Here is a 20,540-nt window from a genome sequence, read left to right as displayed (position 1 = left end):
TGTAAACTCTGTGATAGTTTAATCTGCTGAGACTTCACATCTGACACTGATCAACAGACGAACACAACGCGTCTCAGACTTCGTACGAGTTCCCAAACGAACTTTATTGGAAACCCAAACAAAAAAGCAAATGCAGTAAAAGTCAGAATATAATGCATGCACTGTAAGGGGCTAATCACACCAACCGCGCTTCAAAAGCCTCGAAACGCAAGGCGCGAAGCACTGCCTTTTTTAAAAAAGAGCAGTGCGACGCGGATTTTTATATTGCTAAGCAACCACCGAGTCAGCTGTGGGCAACGTCATAGAATGTTTCTGAACAGGTTCACATCCACTTTTGGAGGAAAACAAGCTAGACTTCCCATTGACTTCCATACAAAATAGCGGAACAAAGCAACGTTCGTACACACCCGGCAGGCGTAAATAACTTATGAAATCACTCAGATTAAAAATGTTGAGTTATTATCTCTCCACCCTGCCTGCCAAAGAGCGCGAAAGATACATTAACACATTTAATTTGGTCAATATAAAAACATGTCCCTTTCATTCTTACAGCGTCAAATTTGTGTAACAACGCCCCCCATTGGCCAGTGGTGTTTTACCATTTACTTGTACCTCATCGAGTCAACAGGGAAAATGAATGATTTTACTTCGTATTTGAAAGTTACTTCGTATTTATATATTATGTCTTTATATTTAGAGTACTAAGTGCACTTTTCCATCCAGCCATACAACTACTAGCATTAATGATATTTCCAGCAATCACTGGATGGCGTTGTTACACAAATTTGACGCTGTGAGAATGAAAGGGACATGTTTTTATATTGACCAAATTAAATTTAATGTATCTTTCGCGCTCTATGGCAGGCAGGGTGGACAGATAATTACTCAACTAGTTTAATCTGAGTGATTTCATAAGTTATTTATGCCTGCAGGCTGTGTACGAATGTTGCTTGGTTTCGGTATTTAGTATGGAAGTCTACGAGAAGTCTTGTTTTTTTCCCCCCAAAAAGGGGCGGTGACGAAATTTACAGTCAAGTTCCCAGATGTGCCGGTAGTCCGTATGCCGAACTTTTGTGCTGCGTATGGATGTTAGGCCTACTAGCACTATGCATTATATTTAGAATTATAATTATAATTTATAATTAGTTTCGGTCATGACGGTGTTGCCCTTGCTTCTACTTTGTCCCTCGATCAAGTGACTTGTCATAAATGAGTGAAAAACGAACAAATTAATAAATCGGTAAACTACTGCCCCGCCCCCCAATACTATCGTGTATCGGCGATCCTACAGGCTGACTTTCTCAAATGCAGAGGTGGGTAGAGTACCCAAAATCTGTACTCAAGTAAAAGTACAAGTACTTATGCAAAAATGTACTCAAGTAAAAGTAAAAGTATCAATCTAATTATTTACTTGAGTAAGAGTAAAAAAGTATTAGATGAAAAAACTACTCAAGTAGTTAGTTACTCGTTACTTCCGATCTGATAAAGAAGTAGCGCAAAAGCACTGAATTTCAGACTACTTGGAGGGTTTTCACAAACTTCTCCTTAAAAGTCTCATTGTTCTGCTTATATACAAGTAAAGCAGCCTATCTCAGTCCTGCAAAGGGTACATTAACATCACGTAACGTGTCATTTGAGAAAAAAATCTCAAACACACACACAAATGTTTTTCTAACGGTTAACGGTTACATTTATTTTCATGTTCACAACACAAACTTTCAGCATCTGCCTTTAAACATGCAAACAGTAAACAAAAAAAAAACGTGTGTGTCTGTTTGTTATCATGTTTTTATATAAATAGGTTATTTTCATTGCCATTAAAATGCAATTACTGAACATAAACAGGAGCTTAATAAAAATGATCATTTTAGAATTTCATATGGAACTTACAGTATCTGTTTGTGCAAATCAACTCTACATTATAATATATAATACATGTTTCTTTAAAATCAAACTTTATTCTTTTATTTTTATTTATTTATTCTGTAGGAAGGATTTAAATAAAATACGATTCCGTTTTTATTTGAATGTATTTTCTACACATTAGTGAGGTGTCCGGATTTGTGTATAAATGCAAGACATCATTACATGCTGTTCAGTTTGTTTAGTTGTGGGAAAATGATATGGACATGTGCAGATGTGAACGTGCTGTTTGTATGGTTTAACTTACACTAGCACAAGAGTGCATATGGCAAAAAAAACTCGGACAGTGTGAAATGACCATTAATAGTGTTCAAATAGACATTACTGTGACACTTACTTCAGGCTGGATCTTGAATTCCTGTTCGCTGAGATGTCAGCTCGTTTAGTGAACAAAGCATGCATCGCATTATGAAACTATTCTTTTTGACCTCTTGGAGTGAAAACATAGACCGAACTTGAAGCCACGCATGATCTGCCTCCGATATCTCGCACAACGCACACGCGCCCTCATCTGCTTCATCTACGCGCGGTCGCGCGCGCTACCGCGTGGTCGCGCGCTAAAGGGTGACGCAGCCTGTTTCGCGAACCTTTCGAACACGCCCTATAAAAAAAAATATTCATTAATTATTACCATTTGACAGTAGCGCAGTAACGCCGCCGAATGTAGCGAAGTAAAAGTACAGTTTTTTCACTAGGAATGTACTTGAGTAAGAGTAAAAAGTACCCATCCTTAAATTTACTCTAAAAGTACTAGTTACCCAAAAAATGTACTCAAGTAAATGTAACGAAGTAAATGTAATTCGTTACTACCCACCTCTGCTCAAATGGGACATACCGTCCAAAACTAGTCTGCTGTCAGATGCTGTCTAAATATCATTAAATCGATCAATATATCCCTGAATTAAAATCACAGAAATGTTTTATTTATTTTTTAGAGGTATTTGGCTTGGACAGTGGTTCTCAAACTGGGGGCCGGAACCTCGAGGTTGTGCCAAAGGGGGCCCCAGTTTTATGACATTTTATAAAATACATTAATTTATCATGAATTCTGTGTAATTAAATCAAAAAAAGTTTCTACTAACTTTGTATAATTTAATGTTTTGTTTAATTAAAATGTTACATTTTAGAACTGTTTTTTTTTTGGCATAAATTTTCTTTGGGAGGCCCCCGAAGGAATGCACCGTACACAAAGGGGGCCGACCGCTGAAAAGTTTTAACCACTGGGCTAGGAGAATCAATATAATATCATATCATGACCCTACGTTCATAATTGTTACATTTATGGTCCTTAATAATTACAAATTTTTGCAGAAAATCCTGGTGCGAAAATTTGCTCCTAAAAATTTTATTATTTCAGTAAGGCCCAGACAATCATTTGAAAAGTAAATATTAATCTCATCCAATTTTTAGTGTTGACTTTGTTTCTTCCCTTAGGTTGATTAGCCATGGTTTTATTTTAGGAAAAATATAGTAGCCATGTTTTTTTGGCAGATTGGTGGTTTTTGAAAGCAGCAGAGATTCAACGGTTATTATTTGTACGCTATACATAGAGAGCGCCATGTGCAGTACAATTATAACAGAATATTGCAAATTGAACTATAAATATAACACCATTAGCTTTGCTTCACTTTGAAGAGCTTTATGGTAATTTATTGAATGGGGCTTTAGGAACTGCAGGCTGAGAAGCAGAAGACGAGCCGTGTGGAGTCTCTGCTACATGAACAGCGGGTTGCCATAGAGAAAGACATCATGCAGGCTAAAGCTCAGAGCTACAAAGAAATGCAGATTAAGGTAATACATTTCACCAGTTGATAAAGGCTATCCTGCAGAGGATCGCACTCTTGTAGTGTGTTTATGATAACAACCAAAGAAAAGTAAACGTTCTCTTTGCAGTTCCAGCAGGTAAGAGAGCAGCTGGAGGGTCAGATTGCCCGATTACAGCAGGAGAACGGCATTCTCAGAGATGCTGTGGAAAGATGCTCCACCACCAACCAGATGGAGACCAAGTGAGTTCCAACAAACCCCCTGACATTCATTATTGCTGTTAAAGGGTGCAGATTGTTCTCTTTAACACAGGGTACCCGCGGAGTCTTGAAAGTCTTGAAAAAGTATTGAATTTCATTTTCCCATATTAAGGCCTTAAAAGGTATTGAATTTCACCTCAAAGTCTTGAATTTTTCACGGAGGTCTTAATTTTTCAAATGATCAATAGATTTATATGCTGTTAATTCAGACACAAAACTCGCGCGCACGAAAATTACGCGCAAGCGATAGATACGAGCGCAGAACACTATCCATGTTCGGAAAAGCATCTTAGCGAGCGCGCAGAACACTATTAGTGTGCGGAAAAGCATTCTCGCGTGTTCACAGAACACTAATCGCGCGCTGAAAAACATCCTCCCGAGAGCGCACCTCTGTTCAAAGCGCACAAACACAGTCACGCGAGCAAAGTAAACAGTTAAGTAAAAAGGCTGGGATGATAAAGTAAAGGCTGGGATGAGCGCTCGCTCGACTCTCTCTATGCGCTTGCAGCTGCACAACACGCACTTGCTCGATCAAGTTGACTTTGGGACTGTGGGGGCGGGACAATGACGGGTGTCCTCTCACCTGTGATCGGTTGTTTGATTTAATCAATGACACACACACAATCTTCTGTTCCACAATCCGTCTCTAGTAAATCTAGGTAGAGAAGATACGTTTTAATATGATCATTATGTCGGAAAAGGTAATTTATATGTTAAACAATAGTCTTGTGTGATCCATGCAATAATAAGCTGCAAACAATAACGCAAATTTGAAAGCTATTATATATTTTGTTTACTGTTTAATTAGATAATATCATCTTGCAATATATTATATACTATAGGCTACATATTTACATTGTCACACTAAGTTAGCATTAGAAAACTTTAGTATGGTCCTGTATAAAGATTATTTATTAACAGAAATATATCTATATATGAGCTTGTGGCCAGTTTTTTGTCTGGTGCAGTGAACAGATCTCTTGTCTTTTAGGGTCAAAATAGCATAACATTTTAATTTGTTGTTGTGTTTGAGGGGTTTTTCTTTCAATTTCCATAATATGGTTAATTTGGTTTGTCAGTATTGTTCTGGTTCAGAGCATTACTGATGAGTGTTATTAGATGTTGTTATTATCTTAACTATATTAAACAGCAAAAAAAAAAATACCTTAAAATTGGTGTTATTGTTTGGTTTGCAGCTTATTTCATGGATCAAACAAGGCTATTGTTTTAACATAAATTACCTTCTCCAACATAATGGTCCTGGCCCTCCAGTTGCCCATCCCTGATTGAGAGATTTTCAAATTTACAATAAATGTACATTTAAATCTATTTGATTGTTGGTTTTAAATGATGGGTAAAGATAAGAGTTATGCCGTTTGGGCCTTGGACTCAGCCTTTCAGAGGCATGTTGTCATGAATGTTCAAACACTTGTAAATAGTAATTATTTGAGGTATATTACGTTATTTAAAATGATTTATTCTACCCGAATGGGTGCGATGTAGGTATTGAATTTCATTTGAAGTGGTATTAAAAAGGTCTTAAAAAGCCTTGAATTTAGGTTTGACAATCCTGGGGGTACCCTGTAACAGCATCAAAAACAGTCCGCTTATCATCACCATTTCACAGGCTGTTAGGTCTATCCTTGCTTTGTAAATGTTGTGCCGCATTGGACCTTATTTATCTATATATATATAATTAAATATATATATATATATATATATATATATATATATATATATATATATATATATATATATATATATATATATATATATATATATATATATATATATATATATATATATATATATATATATATATATATATATATATATATATATATATATATATATAATTAAATAAATAAATACTGAACTTTGACAATTAAATGAAATTGTTTGGAGCCAGATACCTTAAGGGAAATTAATCTTAAGCCAAAAACACCTGTTAACATTATAATTTCAAACAATTAAATATGAACATATATATATATAATTAAATAAATAAATACTGAACTTTGACAATTAAATGAAATTGTTTGGAGCCAGATACCTTAAGGGAAATTAATCTTAAGCCAAAAACACCTGTTAACATTATAATTTCAAACAATTAAATATGAACATAATTATTATACAAGTATTTTATGTAAGAAAATAATTGTGATGTAATGTCCACATGAAAAGTTTTATTTTTACTTTTTTTACTATAGAATTTTTTTTAGGTATTGGTTTTTTTGGACTTTACTACACAATTCCCAATTCAATAGTTAAAGGGACCATTTAAAATATCCGCCAAAAAAAAATCAATTCATACTCCACACTCCAAACAGACGGGGGCAGTATACCTCCAGAAAGTGAGTTGGTCTATTTTAATTTAGCAGCTGCAAATTTAGCAGCATATATCAAGTTTGATTTACATTAGCAACTAAGTTATCATTAGTCACAAAAAAAACATTCGGTCTCATTAAAATTGCAATGTTTTCCGCTACGTTTCGTGCGTCCATTTGGTGTTCATTATCATCGAAGACATTTCAAGCTTCTTAGCTTAGTTACATTTTAGCATCAGCTTGGTAGATAACGGGTGAAAACCGGATCGGATTCGTAGAGCTAACTATTAAACGCTAACAGCTAAGGATGCGCGATAATTTGCATGCGATAGCCATTGCGCTTCTCGTCAGTGTAGCCGGTTTCTTGATTAAAAGTGAATCGCCATCAGCTGCTTTCAGATGGAGCCACATTTACTGCGCAAAGCAGTAGTTCATGTACAAGCTGAGCATAGGTTATCGCAATGCCTATTATAAGTGAACTTCTAGCGAAATACTAAGAGCATCTTACTTACCAATCGAAAAGAAATGTCATTTCGGAGTCGAACCTCATTTCTTTCATGTCCATTAGTTGTCTCCAGCGATGAAAAGCAGTGCCAGTATTTACTCTGGTTCGGTTCCTTCATTTATCATATTTTATTTGTGATTCCGAGCGCGTTAACTTGTTCCCTACAGCAAATGGTTGTGGTAAGTTAGTGATGAATGTCTCTTGCTTTAGCCATTCTTCCGCTCTCTTCCCTGAACTGAAATACGTCCGAAAACCCTATTGCAAGGCAGGAAGGCATGTCCGAATCCATGGCTGTCCGAATTGCATTTCTCTGAGCTGCCTTCATGCTTCTTAAGTCAACAAGTCAGCTTCGGACGCAGCGGTAGTAGTAGAGGGCTGTACTCCCACACACGCGACTTATTCGTGTATTGCAGTTTGGCTGGCGGTTATGTGCGTGGCCCGCATACCGCCTTCCATGGTCGAAACTGGTATTACAACACCAGTCGGGCTGTAGCTAGTAATTTAGCACGCTAATTCAGATTGATATTTCTGCAGCACTATACCTTGTCATTTTTTAATGACATCTTTGCCCTTATTTCTTCTCATTCTTTTGATGCGTGTAGCTAATTTTTTAAAATCTTTTACCTCAATTATTACAAATGGCACCTTTAAAAGAGCTGTGTAGTATAATAATTTTTTATTAAATATTCTGCATTGATGCATAAAAATGAATTTTGTTGCAGGTTTTGCACATAACAATGAAGGTAGAATTAGTAAATTAATGACAGATCATGTAAATACGTTTATCTTTTCAGACAGCCTATAAAACTCGCACTCACTCACTCACTATTTGACAAGTTTTACTGTAGTAAATACCGAAATATTTTTCTTTGTTGAAAAATAAAAATCTCTCTTTTCATTTGTTGAACTGAACAAAAACACAATTTCTTACGTTTTGTCATTATTTATTTTTAGATACATATAGGATATCAATGCTAACTCAAAACTTGCGTACACAATGTGTAAACCTAACATGAGATTTGATTGTGGCCACCACTCACATCCATATTAAAAAATGCCAAGTCTTGCATGGAAACGACCTTACAGACAATTTTCTGTCGTATGCTCCTTTATTTAAAGAAACCCAATTGTAAGAGGTTGACAAAATGAGTAGATATGTGCCAGTTGGAGTTGTAGGGGCGTTAGACATTAAGCAACTATATCCATTAAAAACACTAGAAACACTTGTGCTGAGAAAGAAATAAGGCAGACCGAAAGCTAGCTAGCTAGTATATTCTGCAACATCATCAAGTTTATCTTCTAATTTATCTTAGATATGCCAATGCCATTGTATGACGTATTAATATTCATATGACCCCTGTTAAAGATCTTATATGTCAATACGTGGCGAACATTAAATGAGTATTGGAAACCCCTGGGAAAGTTTCCACAATGCTTTGAAATGGTTTAAAATTTAGCTTGTGTTTGTGTGTACAGGCAGTCATCCGAGCTTAATAAGCTGCGTTCAGAATACAATGGCCTGATGAAAGAGCTGGGGGACACCAAAAACAAGCTTCAGCAGGAAGAGCTACAGCGGAAGAGCCTTGAAGTCAACTATAAGCAGAACGTGTCTCAACTGGAGGTACACAGCCCATGACACTTTCATGCAGCTATGCGCTACACATTCAATCATGACATCATCACACCCCAAGTATACACACTGGCATCATCACATTCTTACATGGCTCTGCACTATAAACTTCATCATGACATCATCACCCCCCCCCCCCAAGTATACACACTGGCATCATCACAACCTTACAGGGCTCTACAGTCTGCACTATAAACTTCACAATCTGACATCACATCCTAACTATACGAATCATTACAACCCCACATGTCTGCCCTATACATTTCATGATGACATTATCTCACCCTATGTATATGCTCTGGCATAATCACAACCCAACATGTATCTGCCCTGTAAACTACATCATGAGATCATCACATCCTCACACAGCTCTGTCCTATATATTTCATATTGACGTTGTCACACCCTCACCAGCTCTGCAATGGGTGATTCATGACATTATCACATCCTTTATCAGTCCTGCATTCATTTAGTTATTATTTCTGTGTCATTTCTAAAGATACTGGCTTACAAAAATGCATTATTATTTCCACATACAGTATGTAAGTGCATGTTAGAATCAGTATGATTTTTCCTTTTTACGCTGTCTTCAAAAAACAAATTTTTGTTACATGTGGCGGAAAAATAATCAATGTTTCATCACTGCTGTGTGGCGAAAATGTGCAATTCACCTTTTTTAATGGCTTTGCATAATCTCTTTTGACTCTTGTCTCAGGACGCTAAACGTAGCTGGGAAGACTTGCAGAACTTTTTGCACAGCGTGAATGCAGAGCGAGAAAAGCTTCAGGCTGCTAAACAAGGTACAAACACACACATCAGCTTACAATCATCAAGTGTTCTGCACACAGCATTCAACTTTCTTCTTCTGTGTCCTCTCAGAGCTGCAGAATCAGCTGATGGCAGTCGAGACCGAGATAACCAATAAAAGCAAGGAAATCCAGAATCTCCACAACAATCTGACAGAGACTCTCATCTGTAAGGAGCAGGAGCAGAAAAAGGTCATGCAGCTGGAGCAGAAGGTCAGGCAGCTTTTGGAGGCATCACAGCACACCATGCAGCCTGACGGACAAGTCCAGGATCTTCTTATTATCTCAAACTAGGGTGACCTAAGGTTTGCCTCGTGTTATGACAGTGCTGACGACTGTGCTATGTTGTTGCTTGCAGGATCTTCTTAATGAAAACAAAACGCTGAAAGTACAGATGGATAATCTTCAGGCTCAGATCAACACTCAGGTGTGTGATGAATCTTGTCTCTGCTTGTTGGTGGACTGGCGTAGTTGAGACTGACTTGTACTTTTCTTTTTCCCATCAGGCTACAGCTGTATCACATTTTGATGAGCTTCAAAAACTGTAAGTGATGACCTCTCAGAGCAAGCCGTTTTTAGTTTCTTAATGTAGCGTCCTAACCGGGCAAGACAAGTTACTTTCCACTGTTGATTTGTGTCTGAAATGGAAATTCTGCACAAAGCAACACACTGATTCTCATTTATTAAACGAAAGTAGAAACCGAATGAAAAAACCCGCTTATGACAACGCCCACGTGTGATTCATTTCGTATGCAGACAGTTTCGTCCCACAAATGAATGGGGGTTGATTAATGTGACTACTGAAAACAATGGTCATTTGAATATTACACCCATATAAATTAAGCCTATTTTGAAATAGAAGGAAGTCGGGGAAATGCAGTTTGGAGCCAGGTAACTGAAGAGAAATTGATCTTACGTAAAAAAAAGTCTTGTAATTTCCAAATAATGAAATGATTAACATAATTACTAAGTATTTAATGTAAAAATATACAGTATTGTTCAAAATAATAGCAGTACAATGTGACTAACCAGAATAATAAAGGTTTTTAGTATATTTTTTTATTGCTACGTGGCAAACAAGTTAGCAGTAGGTTCAGTAGATTCTCAGAAAACAAATGAGACCCAGCATTCATGATATGCACGCTCTTAAGGCTGTGCAATTGGGCAATTAGTTGAATTAGTTGAAAGGGGTGTGTTCAAAAAAATAGCAGTGTGGCATTCAATCACTGAGGTCATCAATTTTGTGAAGAAACAGGTGTGAATCAGGTGGCCCCTATTTAAGAATGAAGCCAACACTTGTTGAACATGCATTTGAAAGCTGAGGAAAATGGGTCGTTCAAGACATTGTTCAGAAGAACAGCGTACTTTGATTAAAAAGTTTATTGGAGAGGGGAAAACCTATAAAGAGGTGCAAAAAATGATAGGCTGTTAAGCTAAAATGATCTCCAATGACTTAAAATGGAGAGCAAAACCAGAGAGACGTGGAAGAAAACGGAAGACAACCATCAAAATGGATAGAAGAATAACCAGAATGGCAAAGGCTCAGCCAATGATCACCTCCAGGATGATCAAAGACAGTCTGGAGTTACCTGTAAGTACTGTGACAGTTAGAAGACGTCTGTGTGAAGCTAATCTATTTTCAAGAATCCCCCGCAAAGTCCCTCTGTTAAAAAAAAGGCATTTGCAGAAGAGGTTACAATTTGCCAAAGAACACATCAACTGGCCTAAAGAGAAATAAAGGAACATTTTGTGGACTGATGAGAGTAAAATTGTTCTTTTTGGGTCCAAGGGCCACAGGCAGTTTGTGAGACGACCCCCAAACTCTGAATTCAAGCCACAGTACACAGTGAAGACAGTGAAGCATGGAGGTGCAAGCATCATGATATGGGCATGTTTCTGTTACTATGGTGTTGGGCATACCAGGGATCATGGATCAGTTTGCATATGTTAAAATATTTGAAGAGGTCATGTTGCCCTATGCTGAAGAGGACATGCCCTTAAAATGGTTGTTTCAACAAGACAATGACCCAAAACACACTAGTAAACGGGCAAAGTCTTGGTTCCAAACCAACAAAATTAATGTTATGGAGTGGCCAACCCAATCTCCAGACCTTAATCCAATTGAGAACTTGTGGGGTGATATCAAAAATGCTGTAAAACCAAGAAATGTGAATGAATTGTGGAATGTTGTTAAAGAATCATGGAATGGAATAACAGCTGAGAGGTGCCACAAGTTGGTTGACTCCATGCCACACAGATGTCAAGCAGTTTTAAAAAACTGTGGTCATACAACTAAATTTTAGTTTAGTGATTCACAGGATTGCTAAATCCCAGAAAAAAAAATGTTTGTACAAAATAGTTTTGAGTTTGTACAGTCAAAGGTAGACACTGCTATTTTTTTGAACAAACCCCTTTCAACTAATTGCCCAATTGCACAGCCTTAAGAGCGTGCATATCATGAATGCTGGGTCTTGTTTGTTTTCTGAGAATCTACTGAACCTACTGGTAACTTGTTTGCCACGTAGCAATAAAAATATACTAAAAACCTTGATTATTCTGGTTAGTCACATTGTACTGCTATTATTTTGAACAATACTGTATGTGACTAGTGCTGGTTTAAAGCATTGGGGTTGCTAGATGAGGGCTTAATGTACATACTTTCTTTCGCCTGTAAGGGTGTCACGATTTCAGTTTTAAATCGAAATCGATCGAAATTAAGTCACAACCTCGAACTTTGAATTAAAAAATGGGATCTTCGATGCTGCCACACCCCCATGTCACGTCCGGTTGGCTTGCCAAGCGGGGGAAAAAACCTCTCAGAGGTGCCTTTAACCTCTTGACGCGCACTAGCTGGGGGTGGGAAGACGTCAGTTTTTTTTTAATGCTGCTAACAATATCTATATAGCCTACTGTCTACAAAACATGAATAATATTAACATTACTATACATCGTTTAAAAGGTCTACGGGTTTAGCAACTGTGTATGCTCTCTGTTTTGAGATACAGATGCTCTAGCATCATAAATGTAGTATTTTGTTACAGAAGTCCAGATGACAACATGCAAAATATAAACGGGACTCCTTACCTTTGTGTTGATATTACGATCGTGAATCGAATCCAGTCTGTTTCAGATGTGTGAATATCTCATGAAAACCGTCTTATAGAATACATCCAATGACCATTTTTGTCCACAAATGCGTATAATCCGTGAAATATAGATATATTGTCCATTGTTTACATCATATTTCACATCAACGTCTTGTAATAGAATATAATATACAATCTGAGGACTGTTTACGTCGTAACACTGTATATGAGATTACACTCACGTTCAAATCCGCGTTCAAACGTTGTTTTAAAAAGGAGGTGGGAGTATAATACATAATCTGACTCGCTTGTTCCTCCAATGACTTCATGGAAAATATTGATGACAGAAAGTGTAGCCAATTAGACAACGGATCCAACGATCGTTGTGTGACGTTTTATCTCCTGTTGTGGAAACTGCATTTTATACGCTAACATAAGGATAAATAATAAGAAGAACGAACGTGTATGCATGTAAACAAAATACTTTTATTTTACGGCTGATTTGTAACTTTTCCTCATTATTTCTCATTATTTATTTTTTAACTCTTTCCCTGCCATTTGACGAGTTATTTTGTCAATTAAGAGAAAACATTTCTCTGCCAATGACGCTTTCCTGACGAGTTTTTACTGTAATCTGTAATTCCGCTATTATTGAGTAGATGGCTCTTACCTGAATCTGATCTCTGACAAAATTCCTTAACAAAAATGCAAAAATTTTTATTTTTGAAGAAACCTCCCTATATTTAAGAGTTTATAAAAAGAGAACAAATAAAGATAGGATTAAACTTTTTTCCTATTTTGTTTGTTTGAAACCAGAGGGTCTGTTCCTTCATTCCAAATATTTGTGTGTTTATATATTTATAGAAGAAAATTTTCCTGGAAGGCATTTTGTGAAAATGCTGTCAGGAAAAAAGTTAACATAGGATATTAAACAGGTAAAACATACATCTTAATGCTAACTCAACTTTCATACACAAGGTGGAAACCTGACGTGAGTTTTGATTGTAGCCACTGCTCACGTCCATATTGATAAACGCAAAGTCTTGTGTGGGAAAAAATTTACTTAGAGTTTTCTTGCTCGCTTGATAAATGAGGGTTAATAACTGGAACTACCTGGTGCAACACAATGAAAATTTACTGTAGAGATGTTGTACCATTTATAGAGTGATAGATATTGTTGTACAGGAATTGTTGAAAAGGCTTTATATTTTTTGTGGGTGAGTAATGTCACCAGTGTTTTGGCAATGTCTGCTCTGTACAAAATGAAGCTGTGGCTTTTCATTTTGAATTGATGGATAAGCCAAACAGGTTTTGGTCATTTAGTTGTTGCCATCACAGCTGTTCTCACCAATATGGAACAAACTTGGAGCTTTATTATGTTGCGCCCGGTTAGGTCACATTTCAAGATGGTGTGTGTTGTGTTATACTCGGGTTTAAATCTTACTATGTCCCTAATTAGAGTGGCTGAGAAAGAGCTACAGAGAAGAAGTCTAGAAGATTCTCTTAACGCAGAAAGGAGCAGCGGCGCCAGTCGGGAGACCAACATGCAGGCAAGTATCATGCTCACACCAGTTACACTCCATTATAGGTTTCTCTGTTTAACGGATACACGGCTCTACCTCTTTCTGTTTCTCTCATTTCACAGGCCATGCTTAATGAGAATATGACGTTGAAGGTGGACCTCCAGAAACTGCAGGCACAGATTTCTGAGCAGGTTTGATTCTGTTTCTTTTTGTATTTTTTTTTGAAAAGTCCACGAGTGGATGTAAAAACATGCACTTATTTTTGCCAATTCTGTTTCTTTGGCAGGCCTTATCTGTGGATCAGCTTCAGCAGGGGTAAGTTCATTCATGTTGTCATGCACTATATTCTAATGCCGCGATCACATGAGATTTTTCGTTCCACTGACTTTCATTCATACGCATGCAAATGTGTCCGACCATAAAAATTCTGGTTTGGTGAACTATGACTTTGTATCACGTGAAGATGTGATGCGATCAGTAGATGATTGATACATCAAAGTATGACCTTTTCAGGGAGAAGAAAACCTTAAAAAACAGTATCACACAATCATATTTTGTACAGTTTGAAGTTTGAATCCCAGCTCGAGGTCCTTTGCCAATCCCGTACCCCTCTCTTCACCCTGTACTATCTCTGACATACTGTCTATCAAATAAAAGCAAAACAACTAAAAAATATGATGCATGATATCATATTCTGGTTGCTGCCTATTTAGGCTGCGCTCTGTGTAGATGTTTTACATGCTGAAAGTCTGGTGTGACAGTGCCAGAAGTCTTGTGCAAGGAAAAAGTTATCATAGGTCTTATATATAATTTGCAATAAAACGTGGCCCCTTAACATGCTTTGTGCCAGGTTTCAATTTCATGCATTTCTCTTCACATCAGACCTGCTGTAACGTGTCTTTTAGCAGCATGTTTACAAGTGCAAATGAAGCGTCACTTCTACAGTGAGGGGAAAATTCAATACACAGTAATGCAATCATTGTTGGAAAAGAAAGTGGTATCAATAAATGTCCAAAGTGACATATGTGAGGTTCATCACAAATGAGTGTGACACATTATGCTCTGTGTTTTTAGCCTACATGAGCGTGATGAGAAGTTGAGCACGGTGGAGGCCCTGCTGGAGTCCAGCCTCATTCAGGTAGCGGATAAGGAAGATGAACTGAAGGGATTAAGAAAAAATATACTTGATATGCTTAAAACACAGGGCTTTACAAACTTGAGTCGTCAGAAATTTCAAGGGGGACCCCAGAAAATGTCAAGAGATAAAAGACGAAAAAATCGAAGGGCCCTATTTTAACGATCTAAGCGCATTGTCTAAAGCGCACAGCGCAACGTCTAAATGGGCCTGTCCGAATCCACTTTTGCTAATTTAACGACGGGAAAAAATCTTTGTGCGCCGAGCGCATGGTCGAAAAGGGTTGGTCCTATTTTTTTAACGACTAATGGGAGTATTTTGGGCGTAACAAGGAATAAACCAATGAGAGAGTCTCAGCTCTCATCGCCTTTAAAAGCCTGTTGCACTGGCGCTATGTCTAATTCCTATTTAGGTGACGGACTTTGTAAACTGAAAAACTAAGCGGAGGAAGAAGATCCCCAGTTTAAGATTATTGTTAAATAATTGTGTTGTTTTTCACTTGTATTGAAATTGTTATTTTTTTATTAAAACCTTTAAAACCCGTTTTCTTTTAATCATGGAAGTAAAAAGCAGGCTTTTAATTGCTTTAAATGTATGGCTATCCAATATCATCAAAAAATAATTTACAAGTATGTAAGAAAAGGTTTGTACTCCAAAAATACTTTATTTGTTACAAACAGGAGATAAAGAATTTACAAACGTCTCTCCGCACGTTTCAGCACTTGGACAGCGTCACAAGTTTTTTTTAAGCATTACTTAAATGTTTCTCATCTCACCATATCCACAGGTACAGAGTCATTATATACAATATATCTGTGAGGTAGCATTTAAAAACATTTAAAAATAGATGCATTTGTTTAAAGTAAAGCATTTATTTACCAGGCTACAGGTGAAGCAGCTCTTTGCGGATTCTAACGTCTCATAATCGGTCCTCATTTATGTCCAAGAGACTCAAGAATAATCTTTTACATTCAATCCTTTAATCTTTCATATTTAAAAAGTTTTTGTGCTGCTGCGCATTCATGTGTGTGATAAGCAAACCTGTGTTGTCGTCCCGTTTATAGGCGCATATTACTAACACGCTCTTTAAATAACAAAAAAATAATGTGCCATTGACTTTAGACTTAAGAGCAGGTTTTTGTTGGTCAATGGCGTAGTCTATTTTAGTTGCCTCAAAATAGCAACGCGCCAACAATGCGCCTGAACACACCTCGTTTTCAGACCAGAACGCCCATGGGCGCAAAAGGGGGCGCAAATGCATTTGCTACTTAAACAACGCAGCGCTAAATGTGAAAATCATAATTGCGCAGGGTGGAAACTAGCAAAAGACACTTGCGTCGATTGACAGGGTTCCCACGGGTCCTTGAAATCCTTGAAAATGTGTGAATCTGGGGGGAAATAATCATGGCCCTGGGAAGTTTTTGAAAATATACATACATGGATACAGGTCTTTGAAAGTGCTTGAATTTATTTTATGCAAGAAGTTTTCTGGAGAAAAATCCATATTATTCCCTGTGTAGTGTAGGATAATATCATAAAAATTCTAGACTTTTTAAGCACACGTGCTAAAGTGTTCACTTTAAATGCTTTTATCTTCTGTATGCGAATGTTGATTCATACCAAAATGCTTTTTTGCATAGTTGTGTTTGACACATGAAAACGTCTCGGGTTACGTATGTAACTGCTGTTCCCTGAGAAGGGAACGAGACACTGCGTCTCCCTTGCCATACTTCCCGCTTCCGAGTAATGCTGCCTTTGGCAGTATTTTAGATAGCGATATACTTCCTGTTTCCTGCGTCACCCTGTCTTTGTCATTAAGCCTCACCATTAGTTGAATTTGATATACACATTCAGACGCACTTACCCTTGGAGGTGTCCCCAACGTGTCACCGCAGTGACGCAGTGCGAGTTCCCTCGAAAGGGAACTGTAACAATGTATCTTAAAAGGTTACACGATGTAACCTTGCTCTCACTTGAAATGTGTCCCCCCATTTAGTCCTTGAATTTGAGTATTGGACCTGGAAAGGTCTTTGAATTTGGAGTTGGCTAAGGTGTGGGAACCCTGGATTGAGTATTGATTGTTTTAAAGCTCTGTTATGCCTGAAAGATTGCATAAGGATTGGTGAAAATATAGCATGACTTTTTTAAGAGCTCAGATCATTATTAGGCTTTCTAATACATTTTGGACAGTGCTGAAGTCTCATAAAGCCTGGAGTATAGTTTTTTTATGTGTACACAAATGTACGTGCACGGTCGAACGCACAGCCTTTCAAAGCATAGTTTATTGATACGTTTGACTCATGGACATTGCGACGAAATGCAATGCATCTTCTGGGCTACATACGACATTCTCCTATATGTGAATGCGTGACCTACGCATACAAAGTCAGTCCAATTAAAAAAATCTGGCGGTACGCGTACTATTCTGATGATGAGATTTGCGTCACGCACATTATGCGTGGACCGCCGCGTATGCGTAAAACCTGATCTATACTTTTAGCTTAAAACTGCTTATCAAGATGAATCGCTTTGCTGTAATATTCATGTTAAATAACGAATTTGTTTTTTATATTCTGTATGTTTTTGAATAGGGATTAAGAAAAAAACGTGAAGATTTACAACAGCAACTGGAGGTGGTACAGAAACAGAACACAGAACAGGTAACGAACAGACACATGGGTCAAATATGGAGAGGAGAGAATTTAATACGTGTTTAATGCACATCACATCTGTGCTCATCTTACTCATATCTTTCCTCATTTCCTTTTCCCAGGCAACATCAGGAGCAGCACTAGAGGAGCTACAGCAAAAGTACGTCTGAAAACATTATAGATATATCAGCGATGAAAAATGAAGCTCATCTCAACCATAGACCTGACTTAAAGTATTAGGTCCAAAACAAACTCTATGCAAGCGGTGCAATTTCTTAGCAATCTTTTTAATGATGCCGCTAGGGGCTCTGCATGCGTGGCTGAGCAAGAGTTTGAAAATAAATCATTCATGCACAGAGAGTTGATTTAACTGTGTATGTGTTATTTAGGTAGGTAGCAATAAACGTCCAGTTTATTGGCAAAACTATGCCTTTTTTACAGGATTCAAGAGAAAGATGAAAAAATCAGATCAGTGGAGGAGAGTTTGCGGTCGGCTTTAGAGAGTGAGTCAGAAAGACAGAAGGTAATGAAGGTGAGTGTGTTCTGAACAGATTTATTATTACTGTAGGTCAGTCAATGCTCATTCAGTTGTGTACTTTATCATGATGGATCTATGAATTTGAATCTGTCCACAGGATCTAAAAGAGCAGGTAGAGGTTTTGAACACTGAACTGGCTCAGCTGAGATGCAGAGAAACTCAGGAGTCAAACTCCGAGTTGAGCACTAAACTACAGGCGCTACAGGATCAGTATGTAGTATTTAAGTGTCTTACAGATGACCTTGTTCTTTGCTCATTTTAAAGCTTTAATGATATGACCATCTTTGTCAACTGGAGTCCTCGCTTAGGTTTTCTTGTGCTAGGTTAACTATTCTTTTTTTTTTTAAATATGTCATGAGCAAAACATCAAAAAGAAAAGGAAGACACCTCAATAAAAGGATAGTCTCTTAAAAAATATGCAAAGTTTCAATAAAAAATTAATAAAACAATGAAGCAGATTGATAATGATATTTCATTTGTCTAACCAGAAGGAATGTTAAACATGTTTTTTTTTATATATATTTTTAAATTAAAAAATGAATGTAGAAGCCATCAAACACTTCCATGTTTTCCCTATTTAAAGACTGTGAGTCGTGACGCGAGTCGTGACGCGAGTCGTGACGCGAGTCGTGACGCGAGTCGTGACGCGAGTCGTGACGCGAGTCGTGACGCGAGTCGTGACGCGAGTCGTGACGCGAGTCGTGACGCGAGTCGTGACGCGAGTCGTGACGCGAGTCGTGACGCGAGTCGTGACGCGAGTCGTGACGCGAGTCGTGACGCGAGTCGTGACGCGAGTCGTGACGCGAGTCGTGACGCGAGTCGTGACGCGAGTCGTGACGCGAGTCGTGACGCGAGTCGTGACGCGAGTCGTGACGCGAGTCGTGACGCGAGTCGTGACGCGAGTCGTGACGCGAGTCGTGACGCGAGTCGTGACGCGAGTCGTGACGTCAAATTAGAACTATATTTTATGGCGATAGAGCACTTCGACCTCGGCGCGCAGTAACAACATCACTTCTGACTATTACCCCTTTCGCTCAAACGTCTGTCAATATTTCTGTGCCTGAGGTCGAAGTGCTTCAAACTTCTTTCGCCATTTAATATAGTTCACATTTTAAAATTGCTTAAAAATTACCACGTTTCATTTAGTGCCACCATACTTACTTGTGTACTTATGTAACAGTCTTTAAATAGGGAAAACATGGAAGTGTTTGGTAGCTTCTAAATTCATCCCTGTTTGGATCATAAGGAATGAAAGGGGCTAGGCTAAATGCTAACACATTCACAACGCGCTGTACAAAGATTAAGTGTACACATTGAATAAAGATAGGTATGAATTAAAAGTTGGGGTAAGAACATAGTAAAATATTTAAAAAACGGTGGTGTTTTCCTTTAAGAAATGGGAATTTAACGAAATGTAACAATCAATTCAGTGTTTACAATAAAATTAGTGCCACAAGTGCCTTTCTCATTGGTGCATATGTGTATCATAGGTTAACGGTTAAGGACCAGGATGTTGAGAGACTGCAGAGAGAATTGGAAAAGGCAGCACAACTGCAACAGGTAAAAATGTTGACATTTAGATCGGACTATTTGAAAACCACCAAAATATTAGGTTTACAATAGACAATCCAGAATTCACTTTGCAATGCTGATATTATGTGTTTTTTCTGCAGCAAACTGTTTCAGCAGCTCCCAGTCAGGAGTTATTAACAGCGTAAGTATTCATGTAGTTACAGTTTAATCCTCCTGTTAATGATTCCATGTTCATGCTATTCTGCCATAAAACACAAATGCTGCTCTGTGTCCTTAGGCTTGCTGAGAAGGACAAACATCTATCTGATCTTCAGGCAGAGCTGTTAGGGTTAAGGGAATCCGTGGAGCTTCATCGCAAGAAAAACAATGTAAGTTAAGTAAGGATGAGTCTTTCTGTTGGGGCGAGAGCAACGGCTGAGCTTTAGCTTTTCCAGATGATGTGTTGTAATGCTCTTGCTAATGAGCATGTAAAGCAGGTGACCGTCATTTGAATGGCAGGTCTGGGCTGGCCAACCAATCTCCAACAAATGCTGTAGGAAGTTTTAATAATAATTATGCCCTGTAAAGAAGACCCATTTCTAGTTGTATGCTGCTCATTTCATCTGGGAAACATCCATATTGTGGTTCCAGAATAAATTAATCTGGTATTTCTTTCATTAGATAACCAAAAAGTTTGCTTTCTGCATGCTACTATATTCATAGCTATAAGCAGGGTCACACAGAATCTGCACACAGACTTCTCAGAACTGGAGCCCATGTCACACAGTTTGGCACATGCTTTGCCCTCTTTGTGCTTTTATTGCATATTTTGTGCAATTATGCGTACTATACGTCATGTTTTTTGTAACCAATAATAATG

The 20,540-nt window shown here is 37.8% G+C and overlaps 1 protein-coding gene across 5 annotated transcripts in view; it reads left to right on the top strand.

The window, feature by feature from the left end:
- LOC141349217 (kinectin-like) overlaps nucleotides 1-20,540 on the top strand; it is a 59,383-nt gene that overhangs the window by 18,345 nt on the left and 20,498 nt on the right. For all 5 annotated transcript variants that reach the window (XM_073869551.1, XM_073869552.1, XM_073869553.1 and 2 more), the window contains exons 7-24: nucleotides 3,592-3,714; nucleotides 3,817-3,929; nucleotides 8,256-8,400; nucleotides 9,125-9,209; nucleotides 9,289-9,495; nucleotides 9,584-9,642; nucleotides 9,722-9,759; nucleotides 13,761-13,851; nucleotides 13,947-14,015; nucleotides 14,111-14,139; nucleotides 14,899-15,003; nucleotides 17,565-17,619; nucleotides 17,733-17,770; nucleotides 18,052-18,142; nucleotides 18,246-18,358; nucleotides 19,639-19,708; nucleotides 19,822-19,862; nucleotides 19,959-20,049. In XM_073869551.1, the coding sequence (XP_073725652.1) occupies nucleotides 3,592-3,714; nucleotides 3,817-3,929; nucleotides 8,256-8,400; nucleotides 9,125-9,209; nucleotides 9,289-9,495; nucleotides 9,584-9,642; nucleotides 9,722-9,759; nucleotides 13,761-13,851; nucleotides 13,947-14,015; nucleotides 14,111-14,139; nucleotides 14,899-15,003; nucleotides 17,565-17,619; nucleotides 17,733-17,770; nucleotides 18,052-18,142; nucleotides 18,246-18,358; nucleotides 19,639-19,708; nucleotides 19,822-19,862; nucleotides 19,959-20,049 (1,563 nt within the window). The remainder of the gene's footprint in view (nucleotides 1-3,591; nucleotides 3,715-3,816; nucleotides 3,930-8,255; nucleotides 8,401-9,124; nucleotides 9,210-9,288; nucleotides 9,496-9,583; nucleotides 9,643-9,721; nucleotides 9,760-13,760; nucleotides 13,852-13,946; nucleotides 14,016-14,110; nucleotides 14,140-14,898; nucleotides 15,004-17,564; nucleotides 17,620-17,732; nucleotides 17,771-18,051; nucleotides 18,143-18,245; nucleotides 18,359-19,638; nucleotides 19,709-19,821; nucleotides 19,863-19,958; nucleotides 20,050-20,540) is intronic.

This window comes from Misgurnus anguillicaudatus, chromosome 7, assembly GCF_027580225.2.
Source record: "Misgurnus anguillicaudatus chromosome 7, ASM2758022v2, whole genome shotgun sequence".
NCBI lineage: Eukaryota > Metazoa > Chordata > Actinopteri > Cypriniformes > Cobitidae > Misgurnus > Misgurnus anguillicaudatus.
This window is presented reverse-complemented; position numbering and strand designations above follow the sequence as displayed.